The sequence below is a fragment of the Vipera berus genome, assembly GCF_964194415.1.
Source record: "Vipera berus genome assembly, chromosome: 1".
Classification (NCBI taxonomy): domain Eukaryota; kingdom Metazoa; phylum Chordata; class Lepidosauria; order Squamata; family Viperidae; genus Vipera; species Vipera berus.
The window spans coordinates 349,904,301-349,929,729 of NC_138202.1; the positions used below are offsets into that span (position 1 = coordinate 349,904,301).

The 25,429-nt window shown below is 42.1% G+C and overlaps 1 protein-coding gene across 4 annotated transcripts in view; it reads right to left on the reverse strand.

The window, feature by feature from the left end:
- RAP1GAP2 (RAP1 GTPase activating protein 2) overlaps window positions 1-25,429 on the reverse strand; it is a 218,446-nt gene that overhangs the window by 72,826 nt on the left and 120,191 nt on the right. For all 4 annotated transcript variants that reach the window (XM_081346583.1, XM_081346581.1, XM_081346580.1 and 1 more), the window contains 5 exons: window positions 15,096-15,131; window positions 11,761-11,805; window positions 9,031-9,063; window positions 6,138-6,347; window positions 3,212-3,315 (listed from right to left, as the gene is read on the reverse strand). In XM_081346583.1, the coding sequence (XP_081202709.1) occupies window positions 3,212-3,315; window positions 6,138-6,347; window positions 9,031-9,063; window positions 11,761-11,805; window positions 15,096-15,131 (428 nt within the window). The remainder of the gene's footprint in view (window positions 1-3,211; window positions 3,316-6,137; window positions 6,348-9,030; window positions 9,064-11,760; window positions 11,806-15,095; window positions 15,132-25,429) is intronic.

The window sequence follows — 25,429 nt, forward strand, 5'->3', positions numbered from 1 at the left end:
TCACTTCATCTCTCTTATGGAGCAAAACTTTTGGACTCCATAGAAACTTCAGCACACCCAAAGGGTCCTCAAGGATGCCCTGTCATCTTTTAATACACAGTGTCATCTCGTTGTCAATCCAAATCAACCCACTGAACAAGGCTGGTGAGAACAGCCCCCAAGGATTGGCATCAGTGAGAAAAAGCCACGGGTCAACCCATGGAGACGTTTACTCTGGCTCTGTGTTTCTCAACCTTGGCAACTTGGAGATGTGGGACTTCAACTCCCAGAATTCCCTAGCCAGCATCGTCCACGTATCCAAGTCCACACATCTTCAAGTTGCTAAGGTTGACAAACACAGGTCTATGACAATTTGCCAAGGCCAACTCACTGCGGCCACCTCGCCACGGCCACCTCACCACAGCCAACTCACCGCAGCCAACTTCCCGCAGCCAACTCAGCACAGGACAAGAGTTACACTAATATCAAAAAAATAGTGGGATAGAATCATTGAGGAAAGGATGCAAAAGCAAGGACAGAAGCGAATGTGAATGGCAAAAATTAAAATATTTTTTAATTTATTTTAAGTAATTAAACAGAATTGTGAAATCGTCCCACAGTGGGCTGTCCCATGGTGAATTGGCCATACTGAGTTGTCCTGCAGAGAATTGCCCATGGTGAGTTGGCTGTGGCAAGTTGGCTGTGGTGTGTTGGCCGCAGCAAGTTGGCTGTGGCAAGTTGTTCCATTCTGGAAAAACACTGCTCTAGGTATGAGAAGATGGAAGATCTTTTCATCCTACTATTAATATACTTATTTCAGTATCTACAGGATGATCTACAGTGACCAACAACCTACAGTGATGGTGTCTGCCTTTCATTTAAGGTATTCAAGCAGAGTGAATTCCTACACAGAGAGATGAGAATGGATTCCTTGACCTAACAGTCCCTTCAGCTTTATAGTACTATAATTCTAAAACAAGGCAACCTGGTGGATTCCAGATCTTGCAGTCTCAGAAATTGCTTACAGGAAGTCCTTGGTTTACAACCATAATTGAGCCTACAACTTTGGTTGTAAGTCATGAAAATCATAAAACAGGTCACCATGAGACCCCACCCCCAATTTTACAACTTTTTTTGCAGTTGTTGAATGCCACAGTCATTAAGTGAAGCCATTCTTCGCTATGGGGCAGTTGTGCTCCTGTGACTGTGGGACCTGCAAACAATTGTAAATGCAGGCCAATTGCAGAGTGCACAAAAGCACTAAGTAACCAGTCATAAGTCAACGATTATATGAAGTCTTATTTGGCTGTTGTTGTCTTACTAATGCATCATATAGGTGCTCTTCACGAGTCTATAAATGCCAGAGGTCAGATTGGGATCTTCTATGTACAAATCTGTTGCTTGTGTTTGCTCAACACAATAAACCACAAACCAGCCCACCACATCTCAACCAGGAGAACTAGGCATATTCAGCCTGTCTGCTTATCATTCAACATGCCATGCAAATAGCTTAATGGAAGCATGTTTAGGATAAATGCATAGTGGAAAGTCATGTTCTAACTCTACAGTTGGATATGCATAGGGCACTAGTGTGCATTAACACAACTGTTAAGACTTTATATATCAACCACAACCGTAGGCTTCCAATATAGTTAGTTCTAGATTTATGACCACAATGGAGCCCAAAATTTCTCTGGCTAAGTGAGATGGTTGTTAAGTGAATTTTGCCCCATTTTATGACCTTTCTTGCCACAGTTGTTAAATGAATTAGTGCAGTTCTTAAGTTAGTAACACAGTTGTTAAGTGAATCTTGGCTTCCCCATTGACTTTGTTTGTCAGAAGGTCACAAAAGGGGATCACATGACTCCAGGACACGGAAACCATAAGAGTCAGTCACCAAGCGTCTAAAGTTTAATCATGTGACCATGGGGCTACTGCAATAGTCATAAGTGTGAAAAATGGTCATAAGTCACTTTTTTCAGTGCCGTTATAAATTCAAATGATTACTTAATGAACTGATGTAAATCAAGGTCTACCTGTATTAGACACAGTCAAAAAGAAATAAGTAATGTTATAATTCAGCTCAGTGTAAGAATTTAATGCCAGTAACAATATGTCCTCTAGGTTGTTGGGATTAAACTCCCAGAATTCAAGTCATAATGGCTGATCTTGACTGGGAATTATTTAGCTGTAGTACACAAGCTTCAACCAGCAAAAGTTAAGATTTCTCTGTCCAATCATGTCCCACTCATCTCCATTTCTTGGCCGAGGGCACCAGAGTTATCCAAAGACATTTTCCGTATCCTGCGGCCAGCATGGCTATAGGCCAAAGCCATGGGGAACACTGTCGCCTTCCCACCAAAGTGGTACCTATTAATCTACTTGCATTTGCATGCTTTCAAACTGCTGGGTGGGCAGGAGCTGGGGCAAGGAAAGGGAGCTCATCCCCATCATGCAGCATCAGGTCTTGAACCTGGGCTGTCAGCTTTCCAGCTGACAAGCTCAGTGCCTTTAACTGCTGAGCCATCATGCCCCTTCTTTATAAAGTATTCATATAGAAATGCTGCCAGAGAAATTAATGAACAGAACAGAACAGAATAGAAATAGAGTAGAGTAGAGTAGAGTAGAGTAGAACAGAATAGGAATAGAGTAGAGTAGAGTAGAGTAGAGTAGAGTAGAGTAGAGTAGAGTAGAGTAGAGTAGAGTAGAGTAGAGTAGAGTAGAGTAGAGTAGAGTAGAGTAGGGTAAGGTAGGGTAGGGTAGGGTAGGGTAGATTAGAAATAGAGTAGAATAGAGTAGAGCAGAGCAGAGCAGAACAGAACAGGAATAGAGTAGAGTAGAGTAGAGTAGAGTAGAGTAGAGTAGAGTAGAGTAGAGTAGAGTAGAGTAGAGTAGAACAGAACAGAACAGAATAAGAGTAGAGTAGAGTAGAGTAGAGTAGAGTAGAGTAGAGTAGAGTAGAATAGAATAGAATAGAATAGAATAGAATAGAATAGAATAGAATAGAATAGAATAGAATAGAATAGAATAGAATAGAATAGAATAGAATAGAATAGAATAGAATAGAATAGAATAGAATAGAATAGAATAGCCAGACCCAAGTCCCGCAGCCATTCTTCATATGTTTTAGTCTCCAGGCCTTTGATCATCTTAGTTGCTCTTCTCTGAATTTTTTCCAATCAATGCATTTTTGTTTTCTATATATACTGTTTCCTTCATGCCTTTTCTTTACCTGAGAATAATCCGTAGATATTCCATTCCATCTGCCTCTTCACATTTAATGGAAAGGATCAAATTCCCCAGGCTGCTGGCTGTGCAGTAAAAATTTAAATGATCCTAAAGATAGAAAGTGTGTGTTAAAGAGTATCAGGGAAAAAACCCCAAAGACTCTAAACTTAGTGATTTAACCTGCCCTCCTTGCCTTTTGTGGTTTCATTGTTGATCCTTGGCTCATTTTTAGCACCCAAAAGTAATCACAAGTGACTCATCCATAGTTTATAAACACCTTGCAAATACTTTGGGGATACAAGAAACATTTATACACATAACATTCTGCAATTTTAGGGTTGGGGCCCCGTCATGCAATGCCAGGGACTGCAGATCTTAGAATGCACTGAGCATAATAGGATTGATGGGCAGCTAAGACCAGCCGAAACTTGGGAAAGTGCAGGTCGTCTTTGACTTACGACCAAAATTTGGATCTGAATTTCCATTGCTAAGCAAGGCAGTTGTTAAGTGAGTCAGGGCTGATTTTAAGATCATTTTGCCACTGTTAATCAAACCATGGCAGTTGTTAAGTGAATCATCAGTTCGTTAAGCGAATCTGGCTTCCCCCATTGAAATTACTTGTTGGAAGCTGGGGAGGTGATAAATTGCGATCACATGACCCTGAGATGCTGCAACCATCAAAAGTACATGCCTGTTGCCAAGCAACTAAATTTGGATCACGTGGCCGTGGGAATGCTGCAATGGTCACAAGGGCGAAGTCCATGTTGTTCCTTTTTTTTAGTGCCATTGTAACTTTGAACAGTCACTAAAACAAGAGTAAGCCAAGGACTATTTGTAACTTTTCTCTACATCCAACTTTATTCGCCCCAATCCCTAAGTAGGCCATCACAAGCACAGAGACAACAGATCACACCAATCCTATCGGACCTTCCTTCCTTCCTTCCTTCCTTCCTTCCTTCCTTCCTTCCTTCCTTCCTTCCTTCCTTCCTTCCTTCCTTCCTTCCTTCCTATCATAACAGAATAAAACAGTTGGAAGGGACCTTGAAGGTCTTCTAGTCCAGCCCCCTGATCAACCAGGAGACCTTATACTCTTCTGGACAAATGGCTGTCCAATCTCTTCTTAAAAACCTCCAGTGATGGAGCACCCACAACTTTTGACGGCAAGCCATTCCACCAGTTAATTCTTCTAACCATCAGGAAGTTTCTCCTTAACTCTAGGTTGCTTCTCTCCTTGATTAGTTTCCATCCCTTGCTTCTTGTCCTGCCTTCAGATGCCTTAATACTTCCTTCCTTCTTTCCTCAGTCTCACCTACTTCCCTTCTTCTTCTTCCCCCTTTTTCTTTTCTTCCTCTTTGTTTTTCTTTTCCTTCTTCACATATGCTCGCATTTTTCTCTCTGCTCCCTGACATCAACCCAAATACATTTTCATCCGTTCCCTTTCAATTTTAAAATATTTTGGGAGCTCTTCAGCGCATTGGTTTCTTTCAATGATATTCCAGCAGAGAGATATTTTCCTTTTAATAGCTGCACAGTGTTGAATTTTATGGATCTTCTGAGATGTGAATCCAGGATCTACCTCTCAGATACATCCCAAAGAAAATAGGAGAATTAAGCTGGGCAACACAGAGAATATTTAATATTTAACCCAGCATTCTGTGTCCCACAGGGACTGACCTACCCAAGAAAGATGAAAGAAAGTCTATCATAACCCACATATATAACAGGTCTCTTGCCTCTGGGGCAAGAGACCATCTTCTCTAAAGTAGTAGCTCACCATGGACAGTTCTTTTTTAAACCAGATAAATTGGTGGCCATCACTGAATTTGGTGGCAATGAATGCCGCCATTGAACATAGGGTTGGGCAATTCATTTTCCTAAGGGGTCACATCGGAAACTGGGGCTGTTGTGGAGGGCCCAACCAATAGGGCTGTGAAGGTGCATAGGCAAGGATGCCTGCACATATGTACATTGGGGAAAAAAAGAAAGTAAAGTAGCAGTCTCCTTTAAAATAAAAGAAATTCATTTGGACTGGAGGGAAACAGCCAAAGGGCCAAATGTGGCTCAGAGGTCATAAAATGCCCAGCTCTGGTTTAATACTATGTTGAACTTTCATTCCCCTCCTTCCACAAATGTCTTTCCCCAAAATGTCCTTTTATTAATGTTCTTTCTGTCCCCCACACCCTTCTAGTTGTCTACTTCGAATAACAATGCATTGAATATGTTACCTAGCTGGAAAATAGAACGTTTGCAAGGAAACAACGAAGCTCAGAGAGCACCGGGGCTCCCCAGTTCAACCCTGAGCTAAAGATATAGTCTTCTCTAAGTGTGTAGTAATGTGAATCTTCCCACGTTAATGTGAAATGGATAACCCTGAGTAAATTTTAATGGATGACCCTGGATTTTTACACTATGAGAGTAAATGGGTGGACAACTCCCTACGGTAGCGAGTTTCCAGACTGAGCACAGTTCTGCAAGTCTTTCCTCGTGAGTAAGGAGTCCCTGTGGGTTTTTACTCCACGCTCTTCTCCATTTCAAGGCCATTGAGCCAGCACTGTCCAAAGGTATTTCCATGGTCCTGTGGCCAGCATGACGTCACAGAGCGCTGTTACCTTCCCACGGAAGTGATACCCATTTATCTACTCCCATTTGCATGCTTTCTAACTGCTAGGTGACCAGGAACTGGGATAAAGACGGGAGCTCATCCAGTCCCGTGGCACTTGAGTCTTGAACCTGGGCTGCTGACTTTCCAGCTGACAAGCTCAGCGTCTTAGCCGCAGAGCCACTGCACCGCCCCTTATGGGAGAGCTTGTCTACTCCTCCACTGTATGCAAATATTCCCTGACATGCAACGCCACAGAGGTTTGCTCAACCCTTTAAGCTCCGCATATAACCATGAGCGCAATGGAGCAGACACCTCCTTTCCCACTAACCTTTCCTAAGAAATGTTTCCGATATGCCTTGGCTTCACCTTTGTACTCCAGTTTGTAGCCGTAAGTGCTGGGACTGAGCAGTTCCTCCTCTTCATCGCAGATGCTGCTTTCGGAGGAAGTGGGGGTGCTGAGGTTCTCGGGGTCTTCGATCCAGTATCCCCCAAATTGAGGCAAGATGATTAAAGGGTAGGGACTCCCTTTTTCTAAAATCTGTTTGGAGAGGGGAAAGAAATGGTTACCAGATGCCGCTTTAGGACCAAGTGCTTGGCTTGTTACGTCTACCTTGGTCTGACGCAGGAGGCCACTGAATGAAATGCCAATGTTGATTCCATAAATCAGTATTTCTCAACTTGGGCAATTTTCAGCTGTGCGGACCTCAAGTCCCAGAGTTCCCCAGCCAACCACACTGGCTGGGGAATTCTGGGAGTTGAAGTCCATCTATCTTAAAATTATCAAGGTTGAGAAACACCCCCCTAAATATTTCAGGGCAGATTCGTTTCTCAGGCTTGTGGGTAAATATGGACACAGAAGAAAGGTTCACGTTCATTTCCAGGCTTTGTTGTGTTCTAGTTGTTAAATTTATTTATTTATTTATTTATTTATTATTTAAACTTGTATACCGCCCTATTCCCGTAGGACTCAGGGCGGTTTACAGGGAAAAATTAAAAATACATACATACAAAGTTAAAATCGATTAAAACTAAAATTAAATTAAGTCCCTGAATTTAAACTAAAACCCCATTAATAAATAATTAAAACCCCTCAGTCTGGGCCAGACAGCTCAAAAAGCCAAGTTTTCAAATCCCTGCGAAATGAGCAAAGGTCGGGGGCAGTCTTAAGCTCCGTGGGAAGATGGTTCCAAAGGGCCGGCGCGCCCACAGAGAACGCCCTTCCCCTGGGAATAACCTGCCGGCATTCCTTGACCGGCGGTACCCTAAGAAGGCCCTCCCTGTGGGAGCGCACGGGATGATGGGAAGTTGATGCCGGCAGCAGGTGTTCCCTTAGATAATCCGGACCCAAGCCATTGAGAGCTTTATAGGTCATTACCAGCACCTTGAATTTCCAACCCACTCTAAAGTAGTCGCATTAAAATGCCACCTTACACTCTTTACACTCCCTACCGCAAAGGTTAAAAAAAAAGTGATCTCTCAAATGCCACACATGTTGCAACCACATTCTCAAGATATGAATCAAAGGTTTTAACAAAAGACTGCTGAATGTGGCGTTAATCCTGGAGAAAAGGTAGGTCTGGTTAGAAACCTCCAGAGTTCGTCTGTTTCCCAGTCTCTGGATCTCTGATTAAAAATGTTTCTGTATGTGCAGACTGCGAAGATGATATTTATTCTGGATATCCCCAACCTGGTGACAACCACTTTTTTTTTTGCTTGTACCTCTCTGATTATTGGGAATCACAGTGAGAACACACAACACAGAGAGAAGACATTTAGATGTTGATGTTGTGATGTTGAAGAACAGCGGCCTTAGACTCCAATCTGAGTCACTCACCAGGACCAAAGCTTTATTCTTCCAAGCTTGTACTTGGAAGCCCATAATCAGAGAATCACTCTCTCTCTCTCTCCCTCTCCCTCCCTCCCCCTCCCCCTCTCCCCCCCTCTCCCTCTCCTCCTCTCCCTCTCCCCCTCTCCATCTCTCCCTCTCCCTCTCTCCCCCTCTCTCTCTCCCTCTCTTTATGTGCACTGAGCTTTTCTACAGGTTATATTTATAGTATAGGGTTCCTGGTTGTATGTAACTTTTAGTTGTTAATTAGGATGTCGATGGTTGGCTATTATTATTACTGTGTTTTCCCGGAAATAAGACCCAACAGGAAAATATATCCTAGCATGATTTTTCAGGACACTCATAATATAAGCCCCACCCCAAAAATAAGCCCCAGTTGAGATAGTCAACCAGATGGACCCATTTAGCACTGTATTTCCCTGAAAATAAGACCTAATGTGTCTTTTGGAGCAAACATTAATATAAGACCTGGTCTTATTTTTGATGAAACACAGTAACTATTGTTTCTTTCTGCTGCCAAAGTTCCTAAGTACCCACCATCTGCCTATTACATACTTAGGAGCTGATGTGCAGCACATGAAGCAATAACTAATGATAAATAAATAATAACTAATCAGCTCCCTAATTACCAACTAAAAGCTACACACAACCAGGAACCATATAAATACGAAGTGTAGAACAGCCCAGTACACATATTTTGGAGAGTGAAGTTTCCTGATGATGGGCTCAAAAGCTTAGAAGAATAAACCTTTGATCCGGGTGACCGACTCAGACTGGATCCTGCAACATTATCTTGGGACACTTATATTTACCTTCATTTGCAATATTTGCCTCACTTCTTTAAAGCATTCTTAACATTCTTTAATGTTTATTCTTGGCATTCAAACGCCTGTAGCTTTTTCAGCTGAAGGCATTTTCCAATTTACAGTGCTTTTTTTGTAAAAGAAAAAGGTGCCGGAACTCACACACATCATACAACCTGCCTTGCCTACCCTACAAGGTTCCATCCAAAAAAGGTGCCGGAACTCTGTTCTGAGCGTTCAATGAGAAAAAAAGCCCTGCCAATTTATACAAAACCAATGTATATGTAGTAGAGCAGCAGAAGCATCAGGAGCTGGGGTGGGGAGGGATTTTTTTATTTTTTTAAAAAAGGCACGAGAGTAGCCCCAAATGTGCCATATTAAAAAAAAACCAGACCCACATAGAAACGGTGTGACTTTTCAATTGCAAGGTTGTTACTTTGAGATTTTTGATCCCCATTTAAAAGGTGACTTCAGCATGAAAATAGCTGGCCAGGTTGGCTTTAAACTTTTCAATAGCTTTCTTTTACTAATCTTTCTAATGGCTTCCCCCCCCCCCCGCCTTGAATACATACCTCATCAATGCTGGGATAGGGGATATAGTCCTCCTGGAAGATATTAAAAAAAACACAGAGAAAAAAATGTCACCCTCAGTTCTATTTCAAACACCATTTAAGGTAATAAAAGCAGCTTTGTTTCTTTTGGAAATATAACTGATATTGCTTTTGAAAGACTCAATTTCTTTGCAAGTGAAATTTTATTTATTTATTTTATTTTAATTCCATTTATATCCCACCCTTCTCCGAAGACTCAGGGCGGCTTACAAGCATTAGCAGTAGCCTTCGTTCTATGTATATGCCTGCTTATTAGGGCTTTCACACACACCCCCAAGCGGCATTATTACAAAGTCAGCTTAATTGCCCCCAACAATCTGGGTCCTCATTTTACCTACCTCGGAAGGATGGAAGGCTGAGTCAACCTTGAGCCTGGTGGGATGCGAACCTGCACTAATTGCAGGCAGCTGGTGTTACTTAAGGAGGCATTAGCCCACTTGATAGCTTCCTTCCTTCCTCTTTGTCTTTTTGTTCAATTGCTTCTGTTCCTCTTCTCTCTCTCTCTCTCTCTCTCTCTCTCTCTCTCTCCCTCTCTCTCTCTCTCTCTCTCTCTCTGGGTTTTCCACATACTATTTCCTTTCCCCCCCATCTTTCCAAACCTCCTAGCAATATGAACTCAAGGCAGAGTTGGTATTAGGTCTCCTACATGCATGATGGAGAGCCAACCCAATATATAAAGGAAATAAAGCATTAAAAAGGGGCGGGGGGGAAATACACAGGCTCATGGAACAAAGCTGGATTAGAGGTCTAGTTCTTTAATTTATCACTGGTATTTCAGTCAAAGGTCCAGTTTTGATACAGTCCTCAATTTATGATCACCACTGAGGCTGCATTTCCATTGCTAAGCAAGGCGGCAGTTAACTGAGTTGTGCCCGAAAGTTTACCGCCTTGTTTGCCGTGATTGTTAAGCAAATCATTGCAGTTCTTAAGTGAAACAGTTGTTCAGTGAATCTGGCTTCCCACATTGACTTTGCTTGGTGGAGGTCCTCTAAAGGTAAAGGTAAAGGTTCCCCCGCACATGCGTGCTAGTCGTTTCCAACTCTAGGGGCCGGTGCTCATCTCCGTTTCAAAGCCGAAGAGCCAGCGCTTGTCCGAGGACATCTCCGTGGTCATGTGGCCGGCATGACTAGACGCCAAAGGCGCACGGAACGCTGTTACCTTCCCACCGTAGTGGTCCCTATTTTTCTACTTGCATTTTTACGTGCTTTCGAACTGCTAGGTTGGCAGAAGCTGGGACGAGTAACAGGCGCTCACTCTGTTACGCGGCACTCGGGATTCGACCCGCCAAACTGCCGACCTTTTGATCAACAAGCTCAGCGTCCTAACCCACTGAGCCACCGTGTCCCTTTTATTTAGGATTGTACCCCATCAATAGCCCTCTAGAAGGCCTCAAATGGCAATCACATGACCCCCAGGACACACAACCATCATAAACATACCTGGTGCTAAGCGCACAAATTTTGATCAAATGACTATGGGGATGTTGCAGTCATTAAGTGTGAGGACTGGCAATCATTCACTTTTTTCAGTACCATTATCATCTTGAACAATTGCTAACCAAAGGTCGAGGACTCAGGGGCTGCCACAAAGAAGAGGGAGTCAAGCTATTCTCCAAAGCGCCTGAAGGCAGGACAAGAAGCAACAGATGGAAACTCATAAAAGAGAGAAGCAATCTAGAACTAAGGAGAAACTTCCTGACATTTAGAACAATTAACCAGTGGAACAACCTGCCTTCAGAAGCAGTGAATGCTCCAACAATGGACGTTTTTAAGAAGAGACTGGACAGTCATTTGTCTGAAATGGTATAGGGTTTCCTGTCTGAGCAGGGGACTGGAGCACACAGCTTCTGGAGACAGGTCATTCCACTGACTGATTGTTCTAACTGTCAATTTCTCCTTAGTTCTAGGTTGCTTCTCTCTTTGATCAGTTTCCATTCGTTGCTTCTTGTCCTGCCTTCAGGCGCTTTGGAGAATAGCTTGACTCCCTCTTCTTTGTGGCAGCCCCTGAGATATTGGAACACTGCTATCATGTCACCCCTCACCCTTCTCTTCATTAAACTAGACATACCCAATTCCAGCAACCGTTCCTTATATGTTTTAGCCTCCAGTCCTCTGATCAAATTTGTTGCTCTTCTCTGTACTCTTTCTAGAGTCTCAACATCTTTTTTACATCGCGGTGACCAAAACTGGATGCAGTATTCCAAGTGTGGCCTTACCAAGGCATTGTAAAGTGGTATTAACCGTTCATGTGATATTGATTCTATTCCTCTGTTCATGCAGCCTAGCACTGTGTTGTCTTTTTTGGCAGCTGCAGCACACTGCTGGCTCATATTTAAGTGATTGTCCACTAGGACTCCGAGATCCCACTCACAGTTACTACTGTTGAGCAAGGTACTATCTATACTATACCTGTGCATTTGTAGAACCTTACTTTTTTCACCATTGAATTTCATTTTGTTAATTAGCACCCAGCATTCAAGTCTGTCCAGATCCTCCTGTATCTTAAGCCTATCTTCTGGAGTGTTGGCTATTCCTGCCAGCTTGGTGTCGTCTGCAAATTTGATGAGTTCCCCATCCCTCATGCAAAATTTGGAATCCTATGATCCTGACTGCAATCCTGTATTTTGCTCTGCAACTTTCCTCCTCCAGAAAGATTGTGGGGTAATTAAAAGAGCTTTGCAATAACTCTGACCTTGTTTCTCTGGCCTCCACCCTTCTGTTCTTCTGATTTTGGACCCTGTTTGGATGAAGAAAAAGTAGTTAAAGACCTCAGTTAAAAGACAAAAAAACTCAGAATACCTACAAAGCATCTGCTTAGATTTGGTCTCACCATATAAGTCTATTTCTCACTCTTTCTAGGGGCAGGGGTCCCCAATCTGTGGGCCACAACCCACTACAGATCCGTAGCCTATGCGCAACTGGGCTGTGTGAGTGGCTGCCTGGTATGCACGCATTCACACGCACACACAGCCCCACTCACACAAGCATTGTGGGTGCTCACGGACCCTCTCACACAAGCATTACAGGCGCTTGCAGCCCCTCTCGCACGTCATGGGTGCTCTCGTCCTCACTTGCACGAGCAACAGGTGCTCGTGTGCGTGTGTGTGTTGCCTCTTTCCCCCCTCCCCCCTCCCCAGGCTGCCAACCCAGAAAGGTTTTAGGAACTCTGTTCTGGGGCATGCGACCAAAGAAGAAGTTGCAGAACAAATATTTTATTTACTAATTTATTACATTTTTATGCTGAAGTTGCTGAAGTTTACCCATGTTATTCATTGGAAAGGGTCTAATGCAGGGGTCCCCAACCCCCAGTCTGTGAACTGGTACCGGGCCGTGGCAGGCCAGCAACTGGTCCGCACAAAGAAGCAGAGCCCCATCCGCGAGATGCAGGCAGTACATGAAACGACACCCCCTCCGGTCTGCGGAAAAACCTCTTTCCACGGAACCGGTTCCTGGTGCCCAAAAATTTGGGGACCTCTGGTCTAATGCAGTATTCCAACTTTGTCCACTGGAAGATGTATGGACTTCAACTCCCAGAATTCCCCCACCAATCATTCCCCATGTTGGCTAGGGAATTCTGGGAGTCGAAGTCCACACATCTTCCACTGGACAAGGTTGGAAAACACTAATTTAATGAGAAAAGTTTATTTGCTTCTCTATTTAACAGCAATTCAACTTTCAAAACTATCTGGCCCCATGAACATGGCATAACAATTGTCACTTAATCTAATGAGTTCAGAAAATATTTCCAGAACCCTTTTAAATGCATTTAAAACCAGTTCTGTTAATACAAACCAAAGCTAACACTTAACAATATGAAGCTATTCAGGGGAAGGAAAGTTAAATACCATGGGTTTCAAATGTTGTGAAGCTTTAGTTGATGATGGCACTCTCCTTTCTTATTTTATTTACTGCTAAGAATATCCTTAATGAATGGAAACAGCCATCTTTTCATTTTTATCAGAAATGACACAGTAGTAGAACATATCATACAGTCACTGCTTCTCTTAAAGTGGCATACTCATGAAGATTCCTCTGCAGAGGTGGCAGGGCCACAAAACTGAGAATTTTCCAGCAGGGGAGGGGTTTAAGAAGCTGAACAACTATCTCGTTTATTTAGCGACAAAGTTTATATGGCCACCCAAGTCACTTATGGTGATTCCAGGTGATTTACAGAAATAAAACCCCAAGCTAAAACTGAATAAACATCGCCCCCATAGCAACAATAATCAAATCAAGCACTTGATAAGTTCTGATTTGCCCTGGGGTCCCCAAGCCTGTTGGCAAACCATATCTTCAGGGTGTCAAAGTAGGGGGCTAATCTTCTTGAAAAAAAATTTTATTAATTTTTATAGGGTTAAAAGCGAGGGTAGGGAAATGGGGGTTTGGGATAGGGTAGAGGAAGGGTTGGGGGTGAGGGTTGGGGTTTCCCCCGATAACATTCAAAATTTGGCAAACAGCATGTTGTCTGGGTAAATGTACATAAATCAAGATAATAAAGCTAACAATAACACTGATAGGTATAATAAATTATCAAAAACAATACTACATTTTCAATGTATGATATCATTCTTACTCAAATAAATTCAAAATTGCATATCACATTCCTTCCTCTCTAACTCGCTTATCTAGCCATTGATAAAATTTATTCCAAGTTCTATAGTAAACTAAATGTTCTTTCTCTTTAATCTCTAAAGCTAGTCTATCCATTTCTGCACAGCCCAATATTGCCTTAATAAGGAACATAAGGATGATGTTACACAAAGAGGGAGCCACCAGAGACAAGGCCCTTCTTTTGGGTCCCGCTAGATGAAATTAAGAGGGGGAACTCATAACAAACCCTGCCCCCCTCATTCTGGTAGGCCAGGTAGATAGCATAGCATAATAGCATTAGTGTCAGAAGCACCGAGGGGCTTCCAGGTTGAAATGATTAGCCAGTGACATCACTGTTGCTCGTGGGACACCAGGTTTCATGTCCCTGGTCACGGTAGAGATGGTTAAGCAACTCCCCAGCAGGAGCTAGACCACAGGACGGGAGCTCAACCCTGCCTCAGCACATGGGTCTCGAATGCGGGCTTGCTAACCTCCTACCCAGCATTCCTAACCATGCAAGCCACCGTGCTCCTTGGTCAGGTAAATGAAACTGGGAAAGGACAGTCCTTCAAACAAACTAACCCTGAGCCACCTTAAGTCTTGCAGAAGCACACAAGACATTATTACAGCAAAACTCCAAAGGACATTTATGTGCTATTTTCTCCCGTTGACAAAGCTTAACACATTTGAGACACCTGGGGCTCTTCACTGAACAGTGTTGGAATTGGGAGGGGGGGGTGGAGGAAGAAAGGAATACACTACACCAGCAATATAGTGAAGCTGAGTGCTTGCTTTCCTCTGCTGTCCCCTGCCCAACCAACAGTGGATATTTAAGGCATGCTGTTTTTGAGGCAGGGATCAGCTCTCAAGAATAGCATATGTTGATTGCCTCAACCCTCCAAAACATCTAATTCCCCTTCTCAGTGAAAGAGCAAGAATCTAGTTAGAACAGGAGTACTCAACCCACGGGCGGCAGCCCACTACCGGGCCACAACCTGTTCAAAACTGGGCTAGGGGAGAGATGGGCAAGTGCATGTGCGTGAAGCTCCACTCGCGTGAACAGCAGACAGGTCTGCATGTCCTCGCACGAACCTCCACTCACACAAGCGGAGGGTGCTTGCACTTGCATACAAAGCTCCATTTGCGTGAAGTGGAACTTCACGTGCATGCACAAGTGCCCTTCACTCAATTTAATTTAATAAATTCAAATTCAAATTCAAGCGCCCTCCACTTGCACGTGGAACCTCACACGTGGACACAAGCACCCTCCATTCATGTGCAAAGCTACATTTGCATGAGTGGAGGACGCAAGCAACTGCCACTCCCTTAAATGGAGCTGTGCACACACACATATGCCATTCACATGCACCCCTCCCCACTGCCAAGCTAAAAAGGTTGGGAACTGCTGAGTTAGAAGACATATGCTGTTTCACTTACCTGCATTTTTTCAAGCATTTCAAAGAATTCTGCAGACTAGGCGGGGGGGGGGAGAGAAAAAAATGCAAGAAATGAATGTCAACTTGAAATGACCACTCCAAATATATCTAATATAAAGTTTTACATTTTTCACTTAAAAATCTAATCAGTGGATATGAAAACCGGTGGCTATGAAGACCCTGGAATCTATTTGAAGGGCTATCACAGAAAGGAGGGGGTCAACCTATTTTCCAAAGCACCTGAAGGCCTGGCAAGGAATAACGGATGGAAACTGATCAAGGAGAGATTCAACCTAGAAACAAGGAGATATTTTCTGACAATGAGAACAATCAACCATTGGAACAGTTTGCCTTCAGAGGTTGTGGGAGCTTCAACACTAGAAGCTTTCAAGAAGAGACTGGACTGCCATCTGTCAGAAATGGTGTAGGATCTCCTGCTTGGGTGGAGGGTTGGACTAGATGATTTACAAGGTCCCTTCCAACTATTCTATTCTATTCTATTCTATTCTATTCTATTCTATTCTATTCTATTCTATTCTATTCTATTCTATTCTATTCTATTCTATTCTATTCTATTCTATTCTATTCTATTATTATTTCCTATTCCTATTCCTATTCCTATTCCTATTCGCATTCCTATTCCCATTCCCTATTCTGTTCTATTCTATTCCTGTTCCTATTCCTATTCCTATTCCTATTCCTATTCCCATTCCCATTCCATTCCCATTCCCATTCCCATTCCCATTCCCACTCCCCTATTCTATTCTATTCTATTCTATTCTATTCTATTCTATTCTATTCTATTCTATTCTATTCTATTCTATTCTATTCTATTCTATTCTATTCTATTCTATTCTATTCTATTCCATTCCCATTCCCATTCCCATTCCCTATTCTGTTCTGTTCTGTTCTGTTCTGTTTTGTTCTGTTCTATTCTTACCAGGAGTCAAGATTGTCTTGAGGAAGATTTTATCTGGTCTATCAAAAACTTTACCTATTTTTCAGGAAAGGAACTATGGGGTGGAAACATTTCAGATGAATAAATATTGGTATCATCCTCATAGCTACGATGAACTTTTACTCAAGCTTCAAAGTTTTGTGACACAAAGTTACCAATAACATCTTAAGAAATTTCCAAATGTAACCATGCCTTACAAGTACACTTCTCTGAGCATCAGCTGCCAAATCAATCAATCTACCAACCAACTAACATGTTGGCCTTTTGGCATAATATTTGCAGTGCCAGGAGAGAGAATCAAGTAGGTATAATTTCAGTAAACACAGAATACGGTATATCTCACTATGAAAACTTTGGTTGAGTCAATTACGTAGAGGTAGTCCTTGACTTTACAACCACAACTGAGACCAGAATTTCCCTTGCTAAGCAAGACAGTTGTAAAGTGAATTGTGCCCAATTTTATGACCTTCTTTGCCACAGTTGTTAAGCGAATCACTGGAGCTGTTAAGTGAAACATGCTTCGCTATTGATTTTGCTTGTTGGAAAACAGCTGGGAAGGTTATAAATCCATGGTGGCGAACCTATAGCATGCTTGCCACAGGTGGCACGCAGAGCCCTCTCTGTGGGCATGTGCACCATTGCCCCAGTCCCAGGCCTTCAGCTGGGTTTTATTAAACCTTTTCGCTTTAGGCCTCCACCACCATGTGCAAAAAAAAAAGGTTCAATCAATCAATCAATTTCAACTTCTTGTGGGGGGAAAAAAGATCTCGCAAAGTTGGAATTGATTGAACTCTTTAGTCCCGCCCTGTCTGCTGTTACCACCACAGTCACACCCACCTAATGGGCTACACCCACCCAATTGGCCACACCCACCCAATGGGCCACGCCCACCCAATGGGCCACGCCCACCCAATGGGCCACGCCCACCCGGCACCCGATGATACATAAGTGGGTTTTGGGTTGCAGTTTGGGCACTCAGTCTCTAAAAGGTTTGCCAACACTGTTATAAATGATGATTACTTGATGCCGGAACAGTGCAATTGTGATAAATACATGCTAATTGCCAAGCACCTGAACTTTGATCACATGACCATTGGGATGCTGCAGTGGTCATAAGTGTGAAAAACAGTCATAGGTCACTTTTTCAATGCCATTCTAAGTTTAAATAGTCACTAAATGAATGGTTCTAACTATCTATATTTGCTTGCCCAGATGTTGAGTTGTCAACATTTTTCAACATTTTTAATGTACACTAAGCATACATTAAAATGACATTTCATTGCATTCAGCTCTCAAAAAATACCATTATGCATTTACCAACATAAACACACACACATACACATGACACAGAGAAACATCACAATCTAGTTTCAATATATACATACACATGGCAAAAAAAAAAGAATCCTATGAATTTACAAGACGGATGGCATAAGGAACAAAGCTATTACAGAATCTAGTAGCCCTGCTATAAATACTTCGAAACCTTCTCCCAGAGGGGAGCAACAGAAACAGACTGTGAAGTGGGTGTGTGGGCTCTCTAACTATGCTCCGAGCTCTAAGCATATAAGCACTTGTAAACAGTGTCCTGAATAATGGGAAGGAAGCTTCCAATAATCTTCTCAGCTGTCCTTATCACTTACTGTCTGTGTGGCACAGCTACCACAGTGGACGCATCCATGTAGATTCTTCTCACAACAGTACAAAAGTGGATTGCCATTGCTTTCTTTCAATATTTTTTTAGCTCCCTCACCTAATGTATAGCCCTGGTATTTTCCATATAGTCTCCCATCTGAATACTAGTCAGACGTGACCCGACTTAGCTTCCAATCCCAAATAAGGTCAGCCAGCTTGCAAAAACACTGCTCTACATCCACCCCAAGAAAAACACAGTTACACAATGGAAATGGCAACAAGAAAAGCCAACAATAAATCAGTTCTAAAGCAATTACAACATAAACATTACAAAACGCAATAAAAGGGAACAGAAGACAGGATTATATGTAATTACAGAAGGCAGCAATTTTTTAAAGGAGGAATTTCAGCCTTAAGTGCCAAAGGCATTTCTAAACAGCAAAATGAAACTGAGAAAGGAAAGCTATTAAGCTGTTCTTCTTTTTGAATGAATACCCTGTGTTTCTACTTATACAAATAGTCCTCAACTTATGACTGCAATTGAGCCCCAAATTCTGTTGCTAAGTGAGACAGTTCTTAAGTCAGTTTTGTCCCATTTTACGACCTTTCTTGCCAAATTTGAATCACTGCAGTTGTTAAGTTAGTAACATGGTTGTTAAGTGAATCTGGCTTTCCCGTTGACTTTGTCAGGAGGTCACAAAAGGTGATCACGTGACCTCAGGACACTGCAACTGTCATAAATACGAACCAGTTGCCAAGCGTCTGAATTTTGATCACGTGACCCTGGGAATTCTGCAACAGTCCTAAGTGTGAAAAATGGTCATCAGTCACTTTTTTCAGTGCCATTGTAACTTCAAACGGTCACTAAATGAATGGTTGTAACTTGAGGACTACCTGTACAAGCAGCATAAAACAGTAGAATTAAATGCAAAATCTAAAACACAGCAACAAAATTAAGACAATCAAAACTAAATCCATTGAAAAGAGATGGATTTTGCTGTGTTCTAAAATATTGGACAAGTGGGCTCACTTATGCAAAAAGAAACTACCCAGCAACTAGAAATGGGAAAACCACCTGTTGAAGAGTTCTAAAACACTGAATTATTATCCCTTGCCATAAAAAGCAGGTTATAAAAAGGTGCTGTGGCTAAAAAAGATATACCTGCATTTTTTGGAACTAGTCATGTTCAATCCATGGGATAAATTGGAGAAATTCTCAACATTATAATATTTATATATATATATATATATATATATATATATATATATATATATATATATATATACACACATATATATACATACATACATACATACATGTGTGTGTGTGTGTGTGTGTGTGTGTGTGTGTGTAAATTTTAAATTGCTAACAAAGAATTAAGGGAGACTGATATGCATTTCAAACTTATTAGTTTTCATCAGTCAGCCATACCCTTCCGAGATTCGAACCTGGGCTGATTACACATTAGGCAGTTGTTTTCACCTCTGTGCCACAGGATCTCTCTCGCTTTGTTAGCAGAGAAGCAAGGGGAGATATATGACAAATGCTTGTTAACTATTAGATTACCTTGCTAGGCCCCAAACATGGGACAAATCTTTATCTCCTGTGTCAGCCTATCCCAAAGGCCATCGACAGGCAGTAGTCACACCGGTGACAGCTCATATTTGTGTAAATTTTAAATTGCTAACAAAGAATTAAGGGAGACTGATATGCATTTCAAACTTATTAGTTTTCATCAGTCAGCCATACTGATACTGTCGATGGCCTTCAGGATAGGCTGACACAGGAGATAAAGATTTGTCCCATGTTTGGGGCCTAGCAAGGTAATCTAATAGTTAACAAGCATTTGTCATATATCTCCCCTTGCTTCTCTGCTAACAAAGTGAGAGAGATCCTGTGGCTCAGAGGTGAAAACAACTGCCTAATGTGTAATCAGCCCAGGTTCGAATCTCGGAAGGGTATGGCTGACTGATGAAAACTAATAAGTTTGAAATGCATATCAGTCTCCCTTAATTCTTTGTTAGCAATTTAAAATTTACACAAATATGAGCTGTCACTGGTGTGACTACTGCCTGTCGATGCGATGGCCTTCAGGATAGGCTGACACAGGAGATAAAGATTTGTCCCATGTTTGGGGCCTAGCAAGGTAATCTAATAGTTAACAAGCATTTGTCATATATATATATAATAATACATATACATACATATATATGTATGTATGTATAAATAATATTATAATGTTGAGAATACACACACACACACACACACACTGCTCAAAAAAATAAAGGGAACACAAGATAAGACATCCTACTATTAAATACAGTACATTGTGTTGTTTAAGTGTTCCCTTTATTTTTTTGAGCAGTATATATAATAGTGCTTGGTGTCTTGGTGTCTCTTTTAAACATGGGTCAATCAAATTGTGTCCAGTTCAGAAAAAGAACCTGTGGGATGCATATAAAATATGCATACATCTTAAGTATGGAAGTATGGTATGGTATGGTATGGTATGGTATGGTATGGTATGGTATGGTATGGTATGGTATGGTATGGTATGGTATGGTATGGTATGGTATGGTATGGTATGGTATGGTATGGTATGGTATGGTACTATAGACTGTCAAGCTACAAAGATTTATTCTCTTTAGGACTGCCATACTGCTTCTAGCTTGCCTACATTTGCAAGGGGGGAGGGAAGAGCCTGGGATCCACAGGTGAGAGCCGAGAACGCTGAAGAAATGTTTTGCTGGAAGATTCATTGGACAATATGACTTGAACTGTCAGAGAGGGAGAGAAAATTTTACTCTTTTAATTATCTGTTTCACGCCACGTTGCCAGAGCTAGCTTTCCTTCTATCTACCAGTATGCTATGCCTAATAAAGTTTACATTAGAGATCGCTATGTCTCCGATGTTTTACTTCATTGAGCTTTTCAGCCTGGAATTGACATAGATAGTACAATATTAGTATAGATAGTATATGTTATATTGTGTTGCATTGCATTGCATTACGTAAAATATATAAAAAGGAAAGAAAGAAAGAAAGAAAGAAAGAAAGAAAGAAAGAAAGAAAGAAAGAAAGAAAGAGAGAGAGAGAGAGAGAGAGAAAGAAAGAAAGAAAGAAAGAAAGAAAGAAAGAAAGAAAGAAAGAAAGAAAGAAAGAAAGAAAGAAAGAAAGAAAGAAAAAAAGAAAGAAAGAAAGAAAGAAAGAAAGAAAGAAAGAAAGAAAGAAAGAAAGAAAGAAAGAAAGAAAGAGTAAAATCTCTCTTTACATCTAGCACAGTACTACCTGGAGAAGACCAAATCACTCAGTTTCACAATCTCCCCCATTTAAAAAAAAAAACACACACACCAAAAACTCACATTTCTCCTGACTCATTTATTAAGGACTTTTTGCATTTTAACCCCAAATAAATTGAGTGACATTTTTTCTTTCTTTCTTTAATAGTATCTTCTCAAGAAGACCTAAAGCTGAGATTCATCTTTTCCTTCACCTACTAAAGAACGGTTTGATATACCACAGTCTAAGGAGCTTCTTGTGGCCCTATGCAGTGGTGGGATTCAGCCGGTTCGCACCACTTCGCCAGAACTGGTAGCTAATTTTTTGTTGCCCAGGCCCAAAATGGACTTCTGGAAGTGACATCCACACAGAGAACTGGTTGTTCACATATTTGAATCCCACCGCTGGGTCCTAAACTTTATTTTTAGGTCCGCAGCTCGCGTGCTTGAAATTTGGAGCAACATTGTGCACTCCTGGGATACACTAAAATTAGAACAGAACACAATGAGGTGAGATAAAGCAAATGTAACGCAAGATGCGTTAATGAGTGAAATAGTTTGAAAAGCTACTATGGTGTAAGGTGAAGGTGTTGGACTAAGAACAAGGTGACCAGGCTTTTGGTCTTACCAAGGAGCCGTGTGGCACAGTGCAAGTAATTCTGCCCACTGTCAAGAGTTTGATTCTTTCCATTTTGATTGGCTCAAGGTTGACTCCGCCTTTCATCCTTCCAAAGTCAGTAAAATGAGGATCCAGATTGTTGGGGGCAATATGGTCACTCAGTAAACTGCTCAGAGTGTGTTGTAAGGCATGATTAAGGGTATATAAGTCTAAGTGCTATTGCTATTGCTTACCCCCAGCCACAAGAGTTCCCTGGAAGACTATGGACCAGTCTTTTTCTCTCAGCCCAAGTGTCAACGCTGCTAACATCGGATGTTCTTGCTTTGACAACAGATGGAAATGCAGCCATTTTTCTCTATTGCTTTTAGAGTTAGTTGATGCTGGGAGGGGGAATGTGGATGAGAGTCCAGCTAATCATAACAATAATAACTCAGCCGTGGGAGCCCACGGTCATTGGGCCCAGAGTTGATAGAGTTTTGGTGGGCTGGAGAGCTGGGGAGAAAGCCTGCGCTGAAAGCTAATTGGGGAATGTGATTTATGACTGTTTATTGGAGGAGGGAATTGTGTTTTGATACTTTGTATCCAGGGGAGGGGAATTTAGTTTTTGGTTTCGACTATGTAGTGCCGATATTTGTTTCTCAAAATAAAGATTCTTTAAGGTAAACAATGCCTCAAAGTTCTTTTGAAGAGTTTCATCTGTTGGAACCATGACACCAAGAACCAGAATGATATGCAGGTAGTCCTCAGCATATGACCACAATTGATCCCAACAAAGGAGAATATTAAAATGAGAGCTCCTTGGTGCTCTCTGAGCTTGGTTGCTTTGGTTATTTGGCAATTTCCAAAATTATTTGGTAATTCTTGGTTACTCCAAGATTACCATCAGACCAACTATCAAAATTTAAACAGTAAACAAGTACAGGTAGTCCCTGACTTATGACCACAACTGAGCCCCACATTTCTGTTGCTAAGTGAGACCAGCTGTTAAGTGAATTTGCCCCATTTTACAATGTTTTTGCCATGGTTGTTAAGTGAATCACTGCAGTTGTTATGTTAGTAACACGGTAGGCTAAGCAAGTCTGCCTTCCCCATTGACTTTGCTCATCAGATGGTCACAAAGGGACACTGTAACTTTCATAAATATGAACTAGTTGCCAAGCGTCCAAATTGTGATCATGTGACTATCAGGATGCTGCAACAGTCACATCAAAAATGGTCGTAAGTCACTTTTTCAGTGCCGTTATACCTTCGAACAGTCACTCAATGAATGGTTGCAAGTCGAGGACTACTTGTAGCAGAGAAGGAGCTGGACTAGGAGTTCAAGTCCCCTTCAACCTCAGAAACTCACTTATGCAAATTACCAGGATCATTCATTCAGTTCAAAGAACAAAAGAGTTTAGCACTGTTACCTGTACAGAAGAATCTAGTCAACTAACGGTTAAAGCTAAATTGGTGCTAGATAAGGGTCAATGGAATTCACAGGGGGCTGAACTTAGGTCTCTTGTAGCATTGCAATGACTCCAAACTGATGACATGTTTAACTCCACCTTCCAGCTCACACTGCTCTTTTCCCACATTAGCGCAGGAGTCCCCAACCTGTAGGCCACGGCCCACTACCGGTCTGTGGCCTATCTGCAACCGCACTGTGTGAGTGGCTGGCTGATGCGCATGTGTGCATGTGCACACACAGCCCCACTCACGCAAGTGTCACAGACGTTCGGGGCCCCACTCACACAAGAGTCACAGGCATTTGTGTCCCTACTCATATGAGCAATGGGTGGTTGTGCACCTGCCCTTCCCACAAAACCATTTCCTCTTTCCCCCCTCCCTCTGAAAAAATTGGGGAACTCTTCATTAGAGGACTTTGAGCCATCCCCCATCCCCAAAACCACTGTGGTGTAATGGTTACAATGCTGAACTTAGAATGGGAGGGGGGACACAGGTTGTACTTCCCCCTTCAGCCATAGAAACTCACTTGTGAAATAATAATAATAAGAAGAAGAAGGAGAAGGAGGAGGAGGAGGAGGAGGAGGAGGAGGAGGAGGAGGAGGAGGAGAGAGAAGAAGAAGAAGAAGAAGAAGAAGAAGAAGAAGAAGAAGAAGAAGAAGAAGAAGAAGAAGAAGAAGAAGAAGAAGAAGAAGAAGAAGAAGAAGAAGAAGAAGAAGAAGAAGAAGAAGAAGAAGTTGGAAGGGACCTTGGAGGTCATCTAGTCCAACCCCCTGCTCAGGCAGGAAACCCTATACCATTTCAGGCAAATGGCTGTCCAGTCTCTTCTTAAAAACTTCCAGTGTTAGACCATTCACAGCTTCTGGAGGCAGGTTGTTCCACTGGTTAATTGTTCTAACTGTCAGGAAGTTTCTCCTTAGTTCTAGGTTGCTTCTCTCCTTGACTAGTTTCCATCCGTTGCTTCTTGTCCTGCTTTCAGGTGCTTTGGAGAATAGCTTGACTCACTCTTCTTTGTGGCTGCCCCTGAGATATTGGAACACTGGGTCTGTCTCTCTCTCTCTCTCTCAGCCAACCCCCCCACCCCCCACTCCTATGTTTGTTATCATGGCCTGCTCTTGAAACATCCCACAGAATTAGTGTCTTAATCCCTTCAGTGAAAATTCTAAGTCTGTGATTATGGAATCGTAATTGACCACCCTTCCTCAAAAGAAAAAAAGGCCCTAAAATGGAAAGGAGTAGGCCTTTTAATCCAGAGAAAAGGCAGAGATGGACTATTAGACTAATTTGTGGCCAGCTTCCAACAGCCAACCCAAGCAAATGAGATTTACTGTACCACATTTTGAATTTTCCAGTCATTTGCAAGGTCATCTCCTGCAGTCTTCTAACAGCAGGATAATTGGACTGCAATTTTATTTTTCTCAGGAAGCTGCCTTCCTTGGAAAGAGAGAGACAGAGGAAGCGGAAACTACAAATAAAGCACACAAGTTATCTATCAGTGTTGGGAGACATGGTCAAATATAGGAACACTCCTAATAATCAAATACTACTTTCTTTGCGAGAACAAAGACAGAAGCCAGGTAGGAAACGCTGCCAACAGGACCATCTTCTCCACCCACTTAGACATCTGAGGGATCACACCTTTGTTTGTTCATCGGGATCCCCTCCATCTTCAGCTCTTTTAGTTTCCAACCACCGTCACTGTACATGCACACACGGATGCATACTTCTGATTCATTCAGTCCTTCGTCCATCTCTTCCTGAATTTCAGTTTAACTAGAAACGTCAGAGGAAGCCATGCTTGGCAGAGAAATTCTACAGCCCTTCTTCGTATGGTTCTCATTCCATTTCGTGAAAGAGAATGGCTTTTCAAAAGATCTTCAAACGACAACAGTGAAGTATAATATCCTTGGCATTTGGTGTTGAGATAACGGAATAACAGAGTTGGAATAGACCTTGGAGGTCTTCTAGTCTAACCCCCTGCTCAGGCAGGAGATCCTATACCATTCCAGACAAATGGTTGTCCAATCTCTTCTTAAAAACTTCCAGTGTTGGAGCATCCACCACTTCTGGAGGCAGGTTGTTCTACCGGTTAATTGTTCTAACAGTCAGGAAGTTTCTCCTTAGTTCTAGGTTGCTTCTCTCTTCTTTCCATCCATTGCTTCTTGTCCTGCTTTCAGGTGCTTTGGAGAACAGCTTGACTCCCTCTTTGTGGCAGCCCCTGAGATATTGGAACACTGATATTATGACAATTGAGAGGAATCTAGGAATTTCTTCTCTCTTTCATGGCATATTTGTCCATTGATCTATGTCCTCTCTGGTTCTCACAGTTCCATAAAAATCCAGGATAGACCTGAGGAAGGATGTTCTCCTAAGGACCTTTTTCAGAATTAACTCTTAGC